This window comes from Mus caroli, chromosome 12 (genome assembly GCF_900094665.2).
Source record: "Mus caroli chromosome 12, CAROLI_EIJ_v1.1, whole genome shotgun sequence".
NCBI classification, from domain to species: Eukaryota; Metazoa; Chordata; class Mammalia; order Rodentia; family Muridae; genus Mus; species Mus caroli.
The window spans coordinates 80,901,268-80,918,005 of NC_034581.1; the positions used below are offsets into that span (position 1 = coordinate 80,901,268).

Sequence of the window (16,738 nt, forward strand, 5' to 3'; positions counted from 1 at the left end):
GGCCTTTCCCCCTTGATCACTAATTGAGAAAATGCCTTACAGTTGGATCTCATGGAGGCATTTCCTCAACTGAAGCTCCTTTCTCTGTGATAACTCCAGTTGTGTCAAGTTGACACAAAACTAGCCAGTACAGTCTCCATTCCTTGGTCTGTGAATTGGGCACTGATAGGCCAACTCAGAGTTGTGCTAAGGGTCTAGAGAGCTGATCCAGAGGCTGCACATAGTAGGTAGACAGGGAGCCAGGGCAGGTCCCCAGCTTCTCCCTCACTCTCTGGGATGGATTGAGGGCCTGGTGCCTTTCTGTTGTTCCTCTTCTAGTACCAGGCATGTTGTAGGCACACAGCCCACATTTGTTAAATAGGTGTTGAATAGACAGGGAAGCCAGGGTAGACACTGTCCCTGTATCAGGAAGGCAGCCATATTTGCAGGATGAACATGTGTTTATAAAACAACCAGCCCATGTGCTGAGTGGTTTGTTGAGACAGTCTGGACGTTTTGCGCTCCAACTATTGAGCATCCTTCGCTATCTCCCCAGGTGCTGGGACAAAGTGAATGGGTTGCCGGACTTAGACAGTGGTTCTGTATGAGACAGGCTATGTGGTTTTTTTTTTAATATTTATTTATTTATTATATGTAAGTATACTGTAGTGTGTCTTCAGACACTCCAGAAGAGAGCATCAGATTTTGTTACAGATGGTTGTGAGCTACCATGTGGTTGCTGGGATTTGAACTCAGGACCTTTGGAAGAGCAGTCGACACTCTTAACCACTGAGCCATCTCTCCAGCACAGGCTATGTAGTTTTTTTGAGATAGGCTGTGTGTCTGTGGTCTAGACTGCCCTCCGACTCCTGGTCTGTAGCTAATGGTGACCTTGAATTTCTCACCCTCCTGCCTCTACCTCCATGTGCTAGATCACCAGCAGGCCTGGCGTATGTGGTGTAATGCGCAGCCCAGGACTTCGAGACATTAAGCAAGTACTTACAGCCGAGCGATGTCCTCAGACCCATTTTGTTCTGAAGACAGGGTCTCCTAATTCAGGCTGGCCTTGTACTTGATTCCCAGACAAGAATGACTTGATCCCTGACCTCCTTCCTGCCTCCACTTCCCACCCAGCTGCTGAAATTGCAGAGCCAGTGAGATGGCTCACTGGGTGAAGGCAGTGTGCCGGCAAGCCTGAAGACCTAAGTACAATCCCCACGAACCTCGTGGTGGGTGGAGAAGACCATCTCCCCGAAAGTTGTCTTCTGACCTACACACACACACGCACACGCACACACACAAATAACCAAATGTATAATAGTAAAAAAAAAAAAAAGACAGGAACATAAACTATCATGTCTAACCTTGGCTACAATTTTTATTTTTATTTTTTTGAGACAGGGTCTCACTGTGTAGTCCTGACTGACCTCAAACTCAGAGATTGGCCTGCTTCTGCAGGCATTAAAGGTGGGCACCACCACATCCAACCTAGGCTACAATTTTTTCAAGACAGGGTTTCTCTGCAGCCCTGGCTGTCTTGGAATTCAGGCTGGCCTTGAACTCACAGAGATCTGCCTCCTGGGTGCTAGGATGAAAGGCATGTGCCAAGGCTACATTGTGGTTGTTGTTTTTGGTTTTTCTTTCTTTTTCTTTTGGTTTTTCGAGACAGGGTTTCTCTATGTAGTCCCTAGCTGTCCTGGAGCTCACTTTGTAGACCAAGCTGGCCTCAAACTGAGAAATCTTCTTGCCTCTGCCTCCCGAGTGCTGGGGATTAAAGGCGTGCATGTGCCATCACTGCCTGGCCAAGGCTGCAGTTTTTTAAAGTGATCTTTCACATAAGATTTTGCTTAACCCTTCCCTCAGGAGCTAACAACTGTTTTGTAGATGAGAGAACTAAGGCTAGGTAACCAGAAAGTGTTTCCTAGACCCAGTGGGGGACAGAGTCCAGGTCCTTGCAGAGTTTCCTGGGCTTTTCCTAGTGACTGGTGCAAGGCAGAGTCTGGAGGAGGAGCCGGGGTGGTCTGTGTTAATGTTCAGCTCTACATGGTGGCTCTTTGCCTGAGGTAAAATGCTGGCTCAGCATATTTTGATTCCACCCCTCCCCCAAATCTCGTGGTCGTTTCAGAACTCTGAGAGACCATTCTCAGAAGAACATTTTTCTGCAGGTGACTTTTTGGCCTCCCCCCCCACCCCCCCCTCACTGGTTGGAATTGGCATAGGAGAGTTTGAAGCATTCTGACAGCCACTTAGGACCCTGCTTCTAGAAACAATTCCCGATGCAACCCTGGGGTGGGGGGAGGGCAAGTCAGCTCTGGCCAATTAATGCCCAGATTGTCAACCTAATTGGTTGGGGGTCCTGGACAAACCACAGACACCTGGCAATCATCTCTCTGTCATTGCAGGAAACATCGAGTACAACTGCCCGGCCACCAACGAATGTGAGATCACCAAACGGAGGCGCAAGTCCTGTCAGGCCTGCCGATTCATGAAATGCCTCAAAGTGGGGATGTTGAAGGAAGGTAAGAGGCTCATAGCCAAGCACAAGGGTCGGGGCTTCACTTGGTTTGTCTTGGTGGGGAGGGTCAGACCTGTGTAAGGGTGCCTATAGGCTGAGGGCCACACCAAGGACCTTCCCAAGGGCAGTATGTGCGTACATGCAGCTATAGGCTGCTTTGCATCGTAGCTGTCATATCATAGCCTGCCGGGCATCTCTTCTTGGAAAACTGTGGGTCAGCAGTATGGAAGCCCAGAGGTCCCAAGGATCCTTTTGGTACTCCAGACCCTATTTGGAGCCTCAGCTATAAGCTTGTCACTCTGGGAAGTCCTCATTTGGGCTAGCAGCCTCTCACTCACACCCACCCCCACCCATCTTGGCAAGTGACCTTAGAATCCCTAGTCCTCCCTCAGGTTTGCAGGTGAGCCCTTGCACTCTCCAGAGTTGCTGCATGCCATAGGTGACCCAAGTGCCAACTGAGTTTTATTTAGTTCCATGGAGCCCAGGTGTTTGGTTCTTTTATTTATATCTTTGGATCTATGAATAGCTTTTATCCTTCATGGATTTTTTTTTTAAAGATAGCGTTCTAAGGAAATTAGCCTTACAAGTTTGTATTTATTCTGTGTGTGTGTGTGTGTGTGTGTGTGTGTGTGTGTGTGAGTAAGTACCTGCACGTATGTGTGTGCATACCTGGTGCTCTTGGAGGTCACAAGAGGACATCCATGCCCTGGGAGTAGTTGTAAGTTGCCCAGTGGGTGCTGGGAACCAAACCCTGGTCCTTGGTTGAGTTAACTGAAGCGCAGTGAAACTAACAACCTGTGAGTCTTTTTCCTTTTAAATGTGGCTCCTAGGAACTGTGAGGTGATGTCCGACTTACTGTATGGCTGCTGTAAGGCCCTTCTTTCTTCATCATCTCTGTGGATGGGCCTGGTTTGAATCTTATTCAATACCATTTTGGGAATGGCATGCGTGCGTACATATGTGTGTGTGTGTGTGCACTCACGCACATCCGTTGCCCATACCCACATCTTTGCATGTGCACACTTTGTCTCCCTCAGAGAGAGCCAGTGTAAATTCTTACAGATCAGCTTCTGAGCCTTGATCCTTCTTAACACGGAAGGAAACAGGGAACGTTTATGGGGATGAGGAACAGGGCAGGCAACAAGAAAGGGGCATGCTGGGGGCGGGGGTGCAGTCTTCCCTGAGAAGGGCAAGATGGGGTCACTCACCTCCCAAACCTAGCTCAGCCTTCAGCAGGCTGAGGACTTTCTCCGCCCCTCTCCTGTGCCCTGGAGAAGTGTCTGCCTCTGAGCTGTTTTGCCTATGAGACAGCTTGGGCGAACCTTCTAGTGTGAGGGAAAATTCCGGGTCCTTTCTCTCCTCACCTGGGCTCAGCTTAGCTCAGCTTCTGCACCAATGAAGAAGCTCTCGGGGCAGATCCCAAATGCCTCGTGGGTCTGCGGTGTGCTGAAACACCACGACCAAAGCAAGCTGGAGAGGAAAGGGTTTTATTAGGCTTACACTTCCACATTGTAGTCCATCATCGAAGGAAGTCAGGACAGGAACTGTCCAGGGCTGGAACCTGGAGGCTGTGCTGTTTACTGGCTTCCTCCTCATGGCTTGCTCAGCCTGCTTTCTTATAGAACCCAGGACCACCAGCCCCAGGATGGCCCCACCCACAGTGGGCTGGGCCCTCCCACACCAATCACTAATTAAGAAAATGCTCTGCAGGCTTGCCTGCAGACTGATTTTATGGAGGCATTTTCTTAATTGAGGTTCCCTCCCCTCAGATAACTTTATTGCTTGTATCAAGTAAAACTATTCACCAAAACTCCCTCCTTTGTCATTTCTTAACCCCTTGGTGATGTGTTGGCTGTGGTTCGGAGGGCTCTGTGGAGGAAACAGCCTCCTTCTCCTTTGAAATGGGCTGTGTTGGGCCTGCTGTATGGAAGACTGAGGCACAGGTTTGGTCTTGGTTGTATGTGGGTGTGACTAAGATGGAGGTTGGATTCAATCCGCTGCTGCCCACACCAGGCTCTCTCTGCTTCTGAGCTTCCTGGTGTTCACAGATGAGGAGGCCCACAGAGGCAGGCCTGGTTGGTCTCCTTACACACCATCTTTGGTGCCGGGAGCCGGAGAGTTTCTAGGATTTGAAGAGCCATAAGTCTCCTAAGCCGCAGAGATAGAACTGCCATCTTGTTCTGGAAGCTGAGTCAAACACCAGTCCAGGCTGGAGCCCGTTGAGCAGATACTTCCTTGTCTGGAGTGTGCCTCACTCTCTGCCGGTTCTCCACATCTAAGGAAATCAAGGCAAAGGCAGGCTCTCACCCTTAGAGAGATGATGGGCTGTTGCACTTCAGCCACCCTCTCTTGAGAAGATCAGGCCTGGGTCTGGACTTCTTGTTCCATGCCTTCTGCTCTCCCCTATCCCCCATGACAGAAGCCATGAATGGGGAAATGGCTACTCTTGACAGCTGGAATGCTCAGGATTCTCTCTAGGAGTTATCCAGTGCTGGAAAGAGGAGGATACTTTCTAGTGGTCCCCAGGAAGGTTTCCTGTCATGTCACCAATGACCGGAGAGGCATGGCCAAGCACACCGAAGGGCAGCGGCTGGTGGCGGGGGGGGGGGGGGGGGGGGGGGGGGGCGGGCAGCGGCGGCGGGCGGCGGCGGGCGGCGGTGGGCCGGGCGGGCGGCGGTGGGCGGCGGGCGGCGGCGGGTGGTGGTGATGGGGAGATCCCTGGCCTGGCCCCTGAAAGATAAGCCCATGGATAATGCAGGTCTCCAATGGTGGGAGTCGGGTGCTGGGAGGATGCACACTGGCCAAGTGGGAGGACTTGCAGGGTGAACCCAGAGTTGCCCCTCCAGGAGTGCCTTTTTTCCCCATGGTAGCCGGATGTCTCTCTGTCCTGATACACTGAGCCTGATTCGGCCATTAGGGAGCTTTACCTGAGGGAGGAAGAGACAGTCACCAGGGCACATCCCACCACACCTCCAGGCCTGGCAGGCCTGTATCTGAAAGAGAAAAAGCCCCCTGAGTGTGGATGAAGCTGAGCTCTTGGCTTGTGTGGGTCCCCATAGAGCTCTGTGCTACCTGACATCAGAAGCCCCACAGGGACCCGCCTTGGAGGAGCCTGCAGGAGTCTGGGTCTCTGCCAGGAAGAGTTTTTGGCAGTAGTCCTGGCTCCTGCTTTGTTTGGGTGTCCCTCCTTGCTTATCATGTTCAAGGTCTAATCCCTGGGGGCTAGCCTGGGCTCCTGCCCCACTCTGACTTGATTCTGGAAACAAACGGCCCACTTGGCTGTGCTGCTTGCTCCCTGTGTTAGGGTCTCACAGTCAGTGGAATAACAGTGCTTCCCGAGTCTTACAGGGAAGTAGGGAATAGAAACATGCCCTCCCCTGCCCCTGTCCCCACCCCTGTTCTACATGTCACAAAATGTCAGAACCATATTTTCCATTATAGGGAATATTTTTTTGCTACCCTGCTTTAAGCTGCTGGGCTCTTCTAATCTCACACAGCTAGTGCGTCCTTCCCAATACTCTTAGCTCAGCACCCTACAGCAGTTCAAGATGTCACCAATAACTTTCTTAGTAAAATAGTGCATGCCACTGATCCATGATTTGGGGGCTCCAGCCATTACTAGGGATGATGTCAGATGTGTGGTGTCCCTCTGTCGCGGGATCAAAGCCTGTCCCATTCCTTAGCTGGTTGGAGATGGATCCTGTTCCCCACGTGGCTTCCTTTGGCATTGCCCTCTCTATCCTGGGGTGACTGGAATAGTCAGTGAGTGAAGGCGGTGTCCTAGAGTCTTTATGCAGATCCTACGAATGGCAATTCGTATTTTCTGGGAAAGTCGACCTTTTTCAGAGTGTAGAATTGAATATAAAGTGTGACTTGGGTTCGGAGCCGGTGACTGGCATTTGTGGTTCCTGTACAGAACACTGGACCCTTTCTTCACTTGTATTGATACCTGCTGTTCACCAGGTGCGTCAGCTCCCTGGCGCCAGTTCAGGTAGCCTTAGATTTCGCTCAGGTTCTGCTTGTCTTTCCTTCAGCTGCCCACAGAGCTGAGTGAGGTCGACAGGACCCATTGGTCTCCTTTGGATCTGTTGGGGGCACTCTAAAGGGGGTGGCATTACTTTAAGCAGATCCTCCCTAAGTTCTGGGATCAGAATGAAATGAGACAGACAGGCCTCCTGGCATCTCAGACCAGAAGAACTCTGAAAATCAATCCGATTGCTGCCTCTACCAGGCACCCCCACCCCCAAGTCTTCAGTTCAGCTCCTGGACTTGCATACGACAACTGTCCCCCCCCTCCCCCGCCGCCCCTCCCCCACTGCCGTGCCCCTCCCCCCCAAGCTATGCCTCCGCCCAGGCAGGTTGTCCCTGCCAGCCCCACCTTCCTCCAGACCTACCCACTCTCCAGCCACTCCTGCTGTTTCCTCCCTGTTCAGCCCTGCCTGTCTCTTCCCAAGTGTTTTCTGAGAGAAATTTGATTTCAGCGAGAGCTGGGCTGACGGCCATACAATATGCTTTCACTCGCTCAGAGCACGATGGAAAAGTGGAAAGGTCCTCCAGGGATTCTGGGTAATTGGGTTAGTGGCCAGCTCATGTCAGGAAATTAAAAGGGGGCCTGATCAGGTTCCTGCTGCATGGGATCTAATAGTTTTGTATTTATAGAGTGCTCTGCCTCTAGTCTGTGCCAGAAATACTACTGCTCTTCTGGTCTTGTGAATGAAGGAAGAGACGTTCTCTTGCTTTTCCAAAATATATTAATGTTTTGAAACAAACCAACTCTCCAGCATGTCAGAGGACAGTGTTGAACTACTTTCTGCCTATACACATGTGCCCTCCAGCCCCCCCCCCCCAATCTGATAGCTTAGAAGGTCTCCCCAAAGCATCCTGGACAGGCAGGTACAATGACCTCTGGCTGGACAGGTGTTGATTGAATACAGACAGCTGCTTCTGGCTGTGTGGAATTCTTATTACCTTTCACTCCGGGCATTTGACACCAGAACATTAGATCACAAGCTCAGCCCATCTCGTCAGACCCTGCTTGACCATTTAGCAGCTCCCTGGGAAAGCTACTTAGACCTCCCTAGGCTTGGCTTCCCTCCAGGAAAATGAGAGTCATGGTGTGCCCATTGTCATCTTGGGATGACACCTGGGATGGCTCTTGGATTCTACCATGATGTTGATTTTTTTTTTTTCCTTGATAAGAGATAAGTATAATAGCATTGATTTTTTTTTTTCTGTTGTTGTTTTGTTTTTAACTGGTGGGTAGCTTTAGGTATATACTACATGAAAGATAGTATTCAAGCAAATTAGTGAACATACCTATCGCATTGTGGGTTCATTTTGTCTGGTTAAGAACATGAAAGTCCTTTGTTAGCAGACATCTGAGGATGCAGGTAGTGCAGGGTACAGGCTAAGCTTTCCAGACCCACCAGACTCTGGTGTTTGAATCTTCCCTTTCCTAAAACCCCCCAAAATGATTTTTCTCTTTTCTGTATCTAGCAAGCCGTTTGGGGTCCCCATACATACGCACTTAGCTAATGATCCCTGCTTCATGTTGTCTTGAAAATAGAAATAGTAAAATAGAATTTCTCAATTAATGGTAGTACTGGGATAAAACCCAGGACCAAGTATATACTAGACAGCTGCTCTACCTATCTGAGCTACAACCCAACATGGTTTCACTAAGTTTCTTGGGCAGGCCTTGAACCCTGACTTTATCTGCCTCTGCCTCCCAAGTAGCTGGGATGCCACCACGCTGGGCCAAGTGGAAACTTTTTATCCCGCTACCATGGAGTCTTCCCAGTTTGAGTAGTAGGTCTTCTGCCTCAGTCTCTTATATAGATTTCTGTTGTTTGTTTTGAGACAGGGTTTCTTTATGCAACCCCAGCTGTCCTGGAGTATGGCACTGTAGACAAGGCTGGCCTTGAATTCACAAAGATCCTCCTGCCTCTGCCTCCCAAGTGCTGGGATTGCAGGCATAAGCCACCACCCCCCAGCTCCTTTAGTGTCAATTTCCTGATTCTCGTTAATAGTAATGTAGTTGTCCAAAGGTCTCTGGCTGTACAGAGTAGCAGTTCCACAATCCTCTCAAGCCTGTGACCTACACCTATGACTCCAGTTCTCCAGGACAGTCAGGACACAGGGTCCTTTCATTCACAGACTTGGCAAAGTCTAATCACATAGGCATCCACTCAGTACTCTGGGGGTTGTTTTTAGCTGGGATGTTGTGGGCTCAGCAAAAACCTGGTTGGTATGGAAGAAAGTACACCCATCTTCCAATATACTTTCTTACCTTTATTTCGTGTGTGTGTGTGTGTGTGTGTGTGTGTGTGTACAGATACCATGGCATGTGTATGAAGGTCAGAGGTCAACTCTCGGGAGTCTGTTCTTTCCCTCTAATATGTGGGCCACAGGTTGTCAGGTTGGTTGGTGACGTCCTTCCCTGCTGGGACATCTCAGCAGCCCAGGACAGGTGTGAGCATATGCCAAGCAGGAAGAATACCTACACCCCCACCACAGGAAGGCAGAAACGCCATTAAAGATCCCTGTCATTCTGCCTGTTTCTTTTCTTCATTCTTGGAGGAAACTGTTATCCTGGCTTTTATGTTTCCCTGCAGGTTCATCTGGAGGTTTTTGTTTGTCAGAATGGGTTTTCATTCTGTAGCTCAAAATAGTGTTGTCAGCAACCCTCTTGCCTCAGTTTCCCAAAGGCTGGAATTGGAATTGGAAGGCTGGAAGACGGATGAGCCATCGTACCCAGCTTCTAGTTTTATTCTATTACTTTGGTTTTTAGTTTTTAATGACTTTATAAGTGATTTTTTTTTGGGGGGGGATGGGGTTGGGTGGTTTTTGTTTTGTTTTGTTTTGTTTTGTTTTTTTGGAGATAGGGCTATGTAGCTCTGGCTGTCCTGGAATATACGCATGAGTTTGTCTTTAATTATTCTGTGTGCTGGGTGTAGCCCCGCACACAGGTCTTTAATCCCAGCATTTGGGAAGTAGAGGCAGACAGCCTGGTCTACATATTAAGTTTCCATGCACTCTGAGACCCTGCCTCAAAACAAAACAAAACAAAAGTTGTGTCTGTGTGCCATGTGTTCATTGGGTACCCTTGGAAGCCAGAAGAGGGCCTTGGATCCCCCGGAGCTGGAATTAGGCAGCTGGGAGCCACTCGACACTGCTGCTGGGATTTGAACTCAGGTCCACTGATCCTAGCCCTAGGATCCTGGACCAAGGTAGCCAGTAACTCCTAGGCAGTGCTGCTTCTCACAAGGTTTGCTTATCTTCTGTTTCTCTGAAGTAGAAGCCACTAAACAGGATGTTTTTCTATAAGTACTCAACACCACTGATGTAATGATAGGCCGAGTGTGTCTTCATAAAGGGCAAGGTTGGACTTGACCAGCAGACTGGAGTTTACTAACTCCTTTGCTTAGTTAGACCCACACAACTGGGCCATGATGGAGCTGGGTGTAGACTAGGCTGTCACAGAAGCACTGTGCTTCTGTTTCCCAGACGTGTATGTGGAAGAGTTATTCTCCCAGGAGAAGGGCCTGGAATACATCTTCAGCTCCAGTGTGTGTGTGTGGGGTGGTGGTGGTGGTGGTGGTGGTGGTGGTGGTGGTGGTGGTGGTGATGGGGTGTAGTATACAGTATATATATAGTATACAGTATATGGTATACATAGTACATAGTATGTATATACCAGTGCCCAGGCCAGAAGAGGACACTGACCACCCTGCTTTCTCACTTTTTGCCTTATTCTCTTAGACTGTCTACAGAGCTTGGAGCTAAGCAGGCACCTGCAAGCTGCAGTGGTCTTCCCATCTCTGCCCCCACGCAGTGCTAAGTTAGAAGCCATGCTAGCTTGTGTGTGTGTTGGGGGGTGGGGTTTCAAGATAAAAGGTTTTTCTGGCTGTCCTGGGACTCACTCTGTAGACCAGGCTGGCCTCAAACTCAGAGATTCCCCTACCTCTGCCTCCCAAGTGCTGGGATTATTGATAATGTGCCACCTCAGCCAGCTCAGAACAGACTTTTAAAAGCCTTTAATGAAGAGTCTGCCATCTCCTAGAGTTCTCCATTGCACTTAGAATAATGCCAAGAATCTGACAGTAAGGTTCAGGTGTGCCCTGCTACTCCGCCATCATCCGCGCCGCCGTGTCCTAGTCGCGTTCGAGGGCTTGCTTTCAGTCTCCAAGCCTGGTTAACTTTTCTCCTTAGAAAATCCCGATACTGCCCTGCCTTGGAGTGCATTCCTGAAGGCAGGTTTCTTGTCCTTTCAGTCTCCGTGTAGATGTCACCCTCCCCATCACTGGCTGTCACAGCCCCCTGTAGACCTTGTCATTGAACTTCCCCCTCCTCAAGAAACGACCTTGTTTGTTTGTTTATGCACTTGCCTTATTTTGTTTACTCTGCGGTCTCCTAACAACACCTCCGTTCTCAATTCAAGAAGCAGGGTGGCAAATTGCCTTTCCACTGGACTGTCAGCTCCAGGGTGGTAGTGTGCATGATTGAAAGGCCCCAGTGGAGCATCTGAGACCAGCCGGCCCTAGTGCTGTGATTGATTAACAGTGTCTATCACAGGCAAGAAAATGCAAAGCGGTGGCCCCGGGATGAGACCTGCCTTGCTTGATCTGGCCCAAGCACTTGGGTAATTTTTCCCCCCTAGACCCACACAGAGGGGACATGACAGCTGGGTGTGGTCTAGGCTCCTTGTAGGGAGCTGGTCCTAACCTCAGGGTGCTTTCCCTGCCCAGCAGGAGTCTGCAGTCCTTCCACAGCAAGCTTAGATCAGGGCTTGGCTGGACTGACTTTTCCATGGTAGGTGTAGTTTTAGGCATTGGCCAGTGGGAACACAGGGATGGCACAGGCGAAATATGCTCACTGGTGTGATGTCATCGACCAGAAGGGTCTAGGGGGGGAGAGAGTGATGGTAAACAGACATTGATAGCTAGAATACTGGAGTTCTCCCTTAGATGTTGGGGTAGCTGGAATCCACAGAAGAGTTGGCAGGAGCCTGTGAACATAAGGTAGGAGAGCATCTCCCCCCACCCTCTCCCCCCCAACCTATCTGGGACACATATCTGGGAAGAGATAATCTCCATCACACTGGTCTGTAGGCAAGCCTATGGGGTGTGTTGTCTTGATTATTTATATAGAAGCACCCAGCCCACTGTGAATGATATACCATTCCTGGGCTGGTGGACCTGGGTTGTATATGAAAGCAAGCAGAGCAATCTGAGAGGAGCAAGCCAGTAAGCAGCATTCCTCCATGGCCTCTGCTTCAGTTCCTGCCTCCAGGTTCCTGCCTGGAGTTCATTCCTTGGGTCCCCCAGTAACTGTAACCCGTAAGCCAAATAAACCCTTTCTCCCCAAGTTGCTTTTAACCATAAGCTTGTTTATCACAGCAAACTGGGACACTGGGTTAAGCTTCAACCCCTAATCCCTCCAGGAAAGAATACTCAGAGCAAATAAATGTATCCTAAAGACCCAGATCCAGTATTCAACCACCAAAGAGCTTTGAACAGATACTTGTTCTAGACCCTACAAGACCCTAGATCCCCCAGATTTCAAGGAACAAGTCCTCCAGTCTCCTTCCAGGGGGTTCTCACCATGCAGGACTGAAATGGAATGACATTTGGTCATCCACAAATCCAAGTACAGAGCCTTTGGACTTCCTGGCTGTGTGACCCTGACCAGGTCCTGTGTATCCCAGGCTAGCCTTTGAACTTCATTGTGCATCCAAGGATGAGCCTGCATTCCTGATCATCTTGGCTCAGCCTTCAAGAGTACTGGGATTACAGGCAGACCCCATCACACAGGTTTATGCCAGAGTGGAGACCGAATGAAAGGCTTTATGTGTTAGTACACATAAAGTGGCCAGGACTCTACTGCCCAGGCTACATCCTCAAGTCCACCTGACCTTTCTCTAGTCTTCTTGTTTTCTCCCGATGACAGCCATGAACAACCCCTTCTCAAGAGTTGTCATGCAGTTCAAAAGTGAGATGATCAGCTTTGTAAGCAGAGTCCCGTTCAGTTCAGGACCTGCTTCACTTCATAAAGAAACAGAAGGGGGTACAGTCAGTGGTGGTGCTGGGTTTTGGGGAGGGAACATGTCAGCCCTGAATACTTCAGCAAGGTCAACTGGGATTTTTCCTGGCTTTAGCCTGGGACAGAAATGAGGGAAGGATACTGGCTTCCAGGCCTCCCACCCCCACCCCATTGTCCCCGAGGGTAGAGAGAGACACCTGATAGTCAGAGGGCAGCACCAGGACAGGCTTGGGGCCAGGTGGTGGGACCATGCTTCAGCTGGCTATTTTTAGTGTAAATGAAAGAAACTTAAACTGGCTGCTGCCCCAGTGCAATCGGCTATTTTTACATCTGAAAGACTGGGATCCCGTCCAGCCTTGGGGGAAGGGGTTGCAATTGAGAAGCAAGGCAGGAGGTGGCGGGAAGTGGGAAGTGTTGCTATTCCATTAAGAAAGAACAGTAGCCCAACTGAAGTAAAGGTGTCCATTTAATCCGTGTGGGGGGATCTGGAGCTCAGAGGTGCCTGCAGTGAATGGCAGAGGCCAGCAGGTGGGGCATAGATTGAGACCCTTCCCTCCTCTAGTGAATCTTTTTTTTTTTTTTTTTTTCCCTTAGTTTTTTGAGACTGGGTTTCTCTGTGTAGCCCTGTCTGTTCCTCTAGTGAATCTTGTGTGCTGATTTCTGGGCTCTGAGCTGGGCCCCTGCAGGTCCCTGGGCTAGTGTCACAAGGCTGGTGAAGGGTGACTTAGTGCAAGAGTGACTTAGCCAAGGCCAACAGTTCTGTCCTTGGGTTGGACAGAGGTGGCTGCTGGGTTCTGTTGCTGTCCTGTCTGGCAACCTGACATTTTTACTTTTTGTAAATGAGGTCTCACACTGTAGCTAAGGCTGACCTGGAACACTGTAACGCCCAAGCTAACTTGGAGCTCATGTTGATCCTCCTGCCTCGGCTTTTCAAGTGCTAGGACCACAAGCACAAACCCCTCATGCTTGCTCCTATGGGACCCTGAGCATACTAAGTCTACATTCCAGATTTGTAACTCTCCCTTCCCCAGGCTTTCTGTGTCTGACCATGCCGACTCCAGAAACCTCAAAGGCAGAGCTAGGCAGTAGCTGCCTTTCTGTCTTATTTCACTCAGGATGACTAAGTAATAGACAACAAGTATTTTAGGCCACATTTGTTTGCCTGTGGCGTCTGACGGCCACAAGGCTGCTCCCTGCTTGGAGCGTCTGTGAATTGTGCTGCAGCTAACACTGGGTTATTTCCATCTTCAGTTCTGTGTTGGGGTGGAAGGAAACCCAGGAGTGGGGTTTGTGGTGATGCTGGGTAGTTTTTTGAGCTACCAGCACATACACTATTCTACACCTCCACCAGAATTTTCTAGAAGTTTTTAAACTTTTCATGTTGAGATCATTGAGTTATAGTTGTCAGAAAATTCAGATGCCACATACCCTTCACCCAGTTTCCCCATCATGGCGTCTTGAATATATATATAATACTATGCAATCAACATGCTGGTGTTTGGTAACAGCAGCAACACAGAACCTCCTTCAGGTTGAGGTATTTTGCTACTAGCATGTATTTAACAGATACTATTTGCCATTGAAGGTTTTCAAATTCTCACATGAAGTCACAGAAGGATTAAGTGAACTGTTAGCCCTGTGAGGTTGCCTATTACCCCATCTTAGAGGCCAAGAAGTGGAGATACAGGAAGTGTGTGTGTGTGTGTGTGTGTGTGTATTCATGAGTTACTGTCTAAGCATTAAATTTCTCAGTATCCAACAGTAGTTAGGACAAAGGTCATGTGTTACTAAGTTAAGTATTTGGAGATCAGCAAGGATTTTCATATTAGCATTATTAATACCTTTTTATATTTGGAAAGTCTCAATGAGATGATAGACTTTACTAATCTGAGAGAACAACTATAAGTTAATTAGTATTTTATTTGCTCCTTCTGACTGCTTTAAAAAATATATATACATACAAATACACAAACAATAAGACATTTTTATTTAAAGACTCCATTTCTCTCTCTCCGGGGGTTTGGGGTCATATTCTAATTTAGAAGTAATTGTCTATTGTATCTGTCGGTAGGGATAACTCTTTACTGCCACACCCTTTGAAAATGGAGATGCTTACCCACTCTGTCCCTCGTAGCCCAGACGAGCCTCAAACTTGGCTGTAGAGCTGAGCATGACCTTGAACTGTTGCTTCTTCAGTTCCGGATTCCCAAGGGCTGGCATTCCCGGTCTGTGCCTGAATCGCGAGGTTGCTTTCTTTTGCTGGTGGTATTCAACTGCAAAGTTGAGCTATCAAGTGATTGGCAAAGAAGACAAAGCCAGTGGATTTGGTGGTGGCCCCGAATTCCACAGATCCGGGAAGCCCTGGCCCACGTCCTCCACTCCAAACGATCATTAGCAGATCCTGACCGTGGTGGTGCTGACTGCAATGTGACAGGAACAAGCCTGTGGTGATTGCTCAGAAAGCATTAAGATTACCTGCAGCATCCCTGCTTCAAAGTCAATTGAAAAGCCTGGACTCCAGCAGAGTGGCTTTGACCATTGCTGCCTCCTCTAGCCAGAGGGTGACATGGAAGCGTTGACCCACCTCCTCCAAGGGTCAGGAATTAGATCAGCCTGAACAGGACCACTGGGTCCCCATAGGCTTTGTAGGTTTGAATGGGACAGGAGTTACGAATGAGAACAGACCCATTTTGTACCAGTCCTTGATATGCAATCCTTGATTAGTTCCAAGCAGAGAAGACGAGGTGACAGTTGTCACATTCATCCTTTGGAGTCACTGGCTACCTGGCTATAAAAGATCTGGGATGTTAGTGCAGAGGAGAGTTTGGAGAGGTGGCCTGGAAGGTCATTCCTCAGACTGGCCAAGGAGCCTGGGCAAAAGGTACTGACACTTCCTGGGCCAACCAGCTAGCTCCTCAGTCTGTCTGTTCCTGTTTGTTAAATGAGGGTAACCACAGCCACTCCACGTTGTGGGTTAAACAGTGTATATATAAAGTCCTCTGTGAACCATGCTGTTAACCATTGTTGATAGGACTTACAAGGGAGTTGAACACAGTGTTTCTTCTTAAGCACCAATGGTTACCAGATGTCATGGTAGAACCTGACCTTAAGGGACACCTACCTAGCCAGCAGGGGAGGCCCCGGTGCTGTGAAGAAACACATGGTGTATGGGGTAGAGGGTTGGGGATGGGGACAGGGGATGAACAGCCACTTTAGGGTTAGGAAAGACCCCCTTGGAGTGACTTCTGGGCAAAAGGAGTGGGGAAAACAGATTCAGAGTGAGAGAGCCAATCAGCTGCTGGTACATGCTGGGTGCCTGGGGGTTCTCGCCGTCCACTGTGAAGTTGGTAGTAGTGCTCTTCTTAGGTTGTGTTGGCCTTTCAAGGAGTGAGCTGAGCTTTTAGTGGGAGAACACTTAAGCAGGAGCATCCTGTCTACTCCTGTCTCTGCCTCTACTACAGGGGATTTCAGGAGTGAGACAAAGGTCTGTGCTGGGAGGATGGAGCTGTTTCCTTTGTCCCCTTAACGTCCAGGACGATGGAGGTGGAAGCTGGAGCAGGTCCACCAGAGTGCCCTGTGGCGGTTAACCACACAGGCCCTGCACATCATAGCTCATCTTGATAAGATGCTCATTTTGAGGCTGGGGGTATAGCTTGGTTAGCAGGGTCCTTGCCCAGCATGCACAAAGCTCTGACTGGAACCCCAGGTATTGCATAAAGTGCATGGTGTCCCATGCCTAAAATCCCAGCCCTGGGGAGGCACAGGCAGGAGAATCAGAAGTTCAGGGTCATCCTTGATCCTTCACTACTCAGCAATTTGGAGGTCAGCTAGAGGGGCCTGAGGGTGAGAGGGGCCTGAGAAATTTGTTTGCTCTTCTAACAAGCCCCAGATGTTGGTGATGCTACTGGTCTGTGGATCACACCTTGAGAAGGAGACGAACACCCTTCTCACCTGTCAGCACTAGCCATCCTCTGTGTGTGCTGATTTAACATCCTGTGGCCTCAGTTCTGCCCCAGCGCTTTGGCTACCAACTGGCTCGGCCTGGGCCGGACCACCAGTTACTGAAGGCAGTGTGGGCTGACAGAGCTAGCGGTGGAATCCAGAACAGGCCTTTCTCTTCTCCCTCCTGCTTGTTAATCCTTTACTCAGGTTCTGCTCTTAGAGAGATCAACGCAGAGGCAGTCGGTTACCACCATTTGACCC

General features: G+C 49.4%; 1 protein-coding gene across 5 annotated transcripts in view; it reads left to right on the forward strand.

The window, feature by feature from the left end:
- Positions 1–16,738, forward strand: part of Esrrb (estrogen related receptor beta) — a 159,101-nt gene that overhangs the window by 127,267 nt on the left and 15,096 nt on the right. For all 5 annotated transcript variants that reach the window (XM_029484330.1, XM_029484332.1, XM_021179323.2 and 2 more), the window contains one exon: positions 2,382–2,498. In XM_029484330.1, the coding sequence (XP_029340190.1) occupies positions 2,382–2,498 (117 nt within the window). The remainder of the gene's footprint in view (positions 1–2,381; positions 2,499–16,738) is intronic.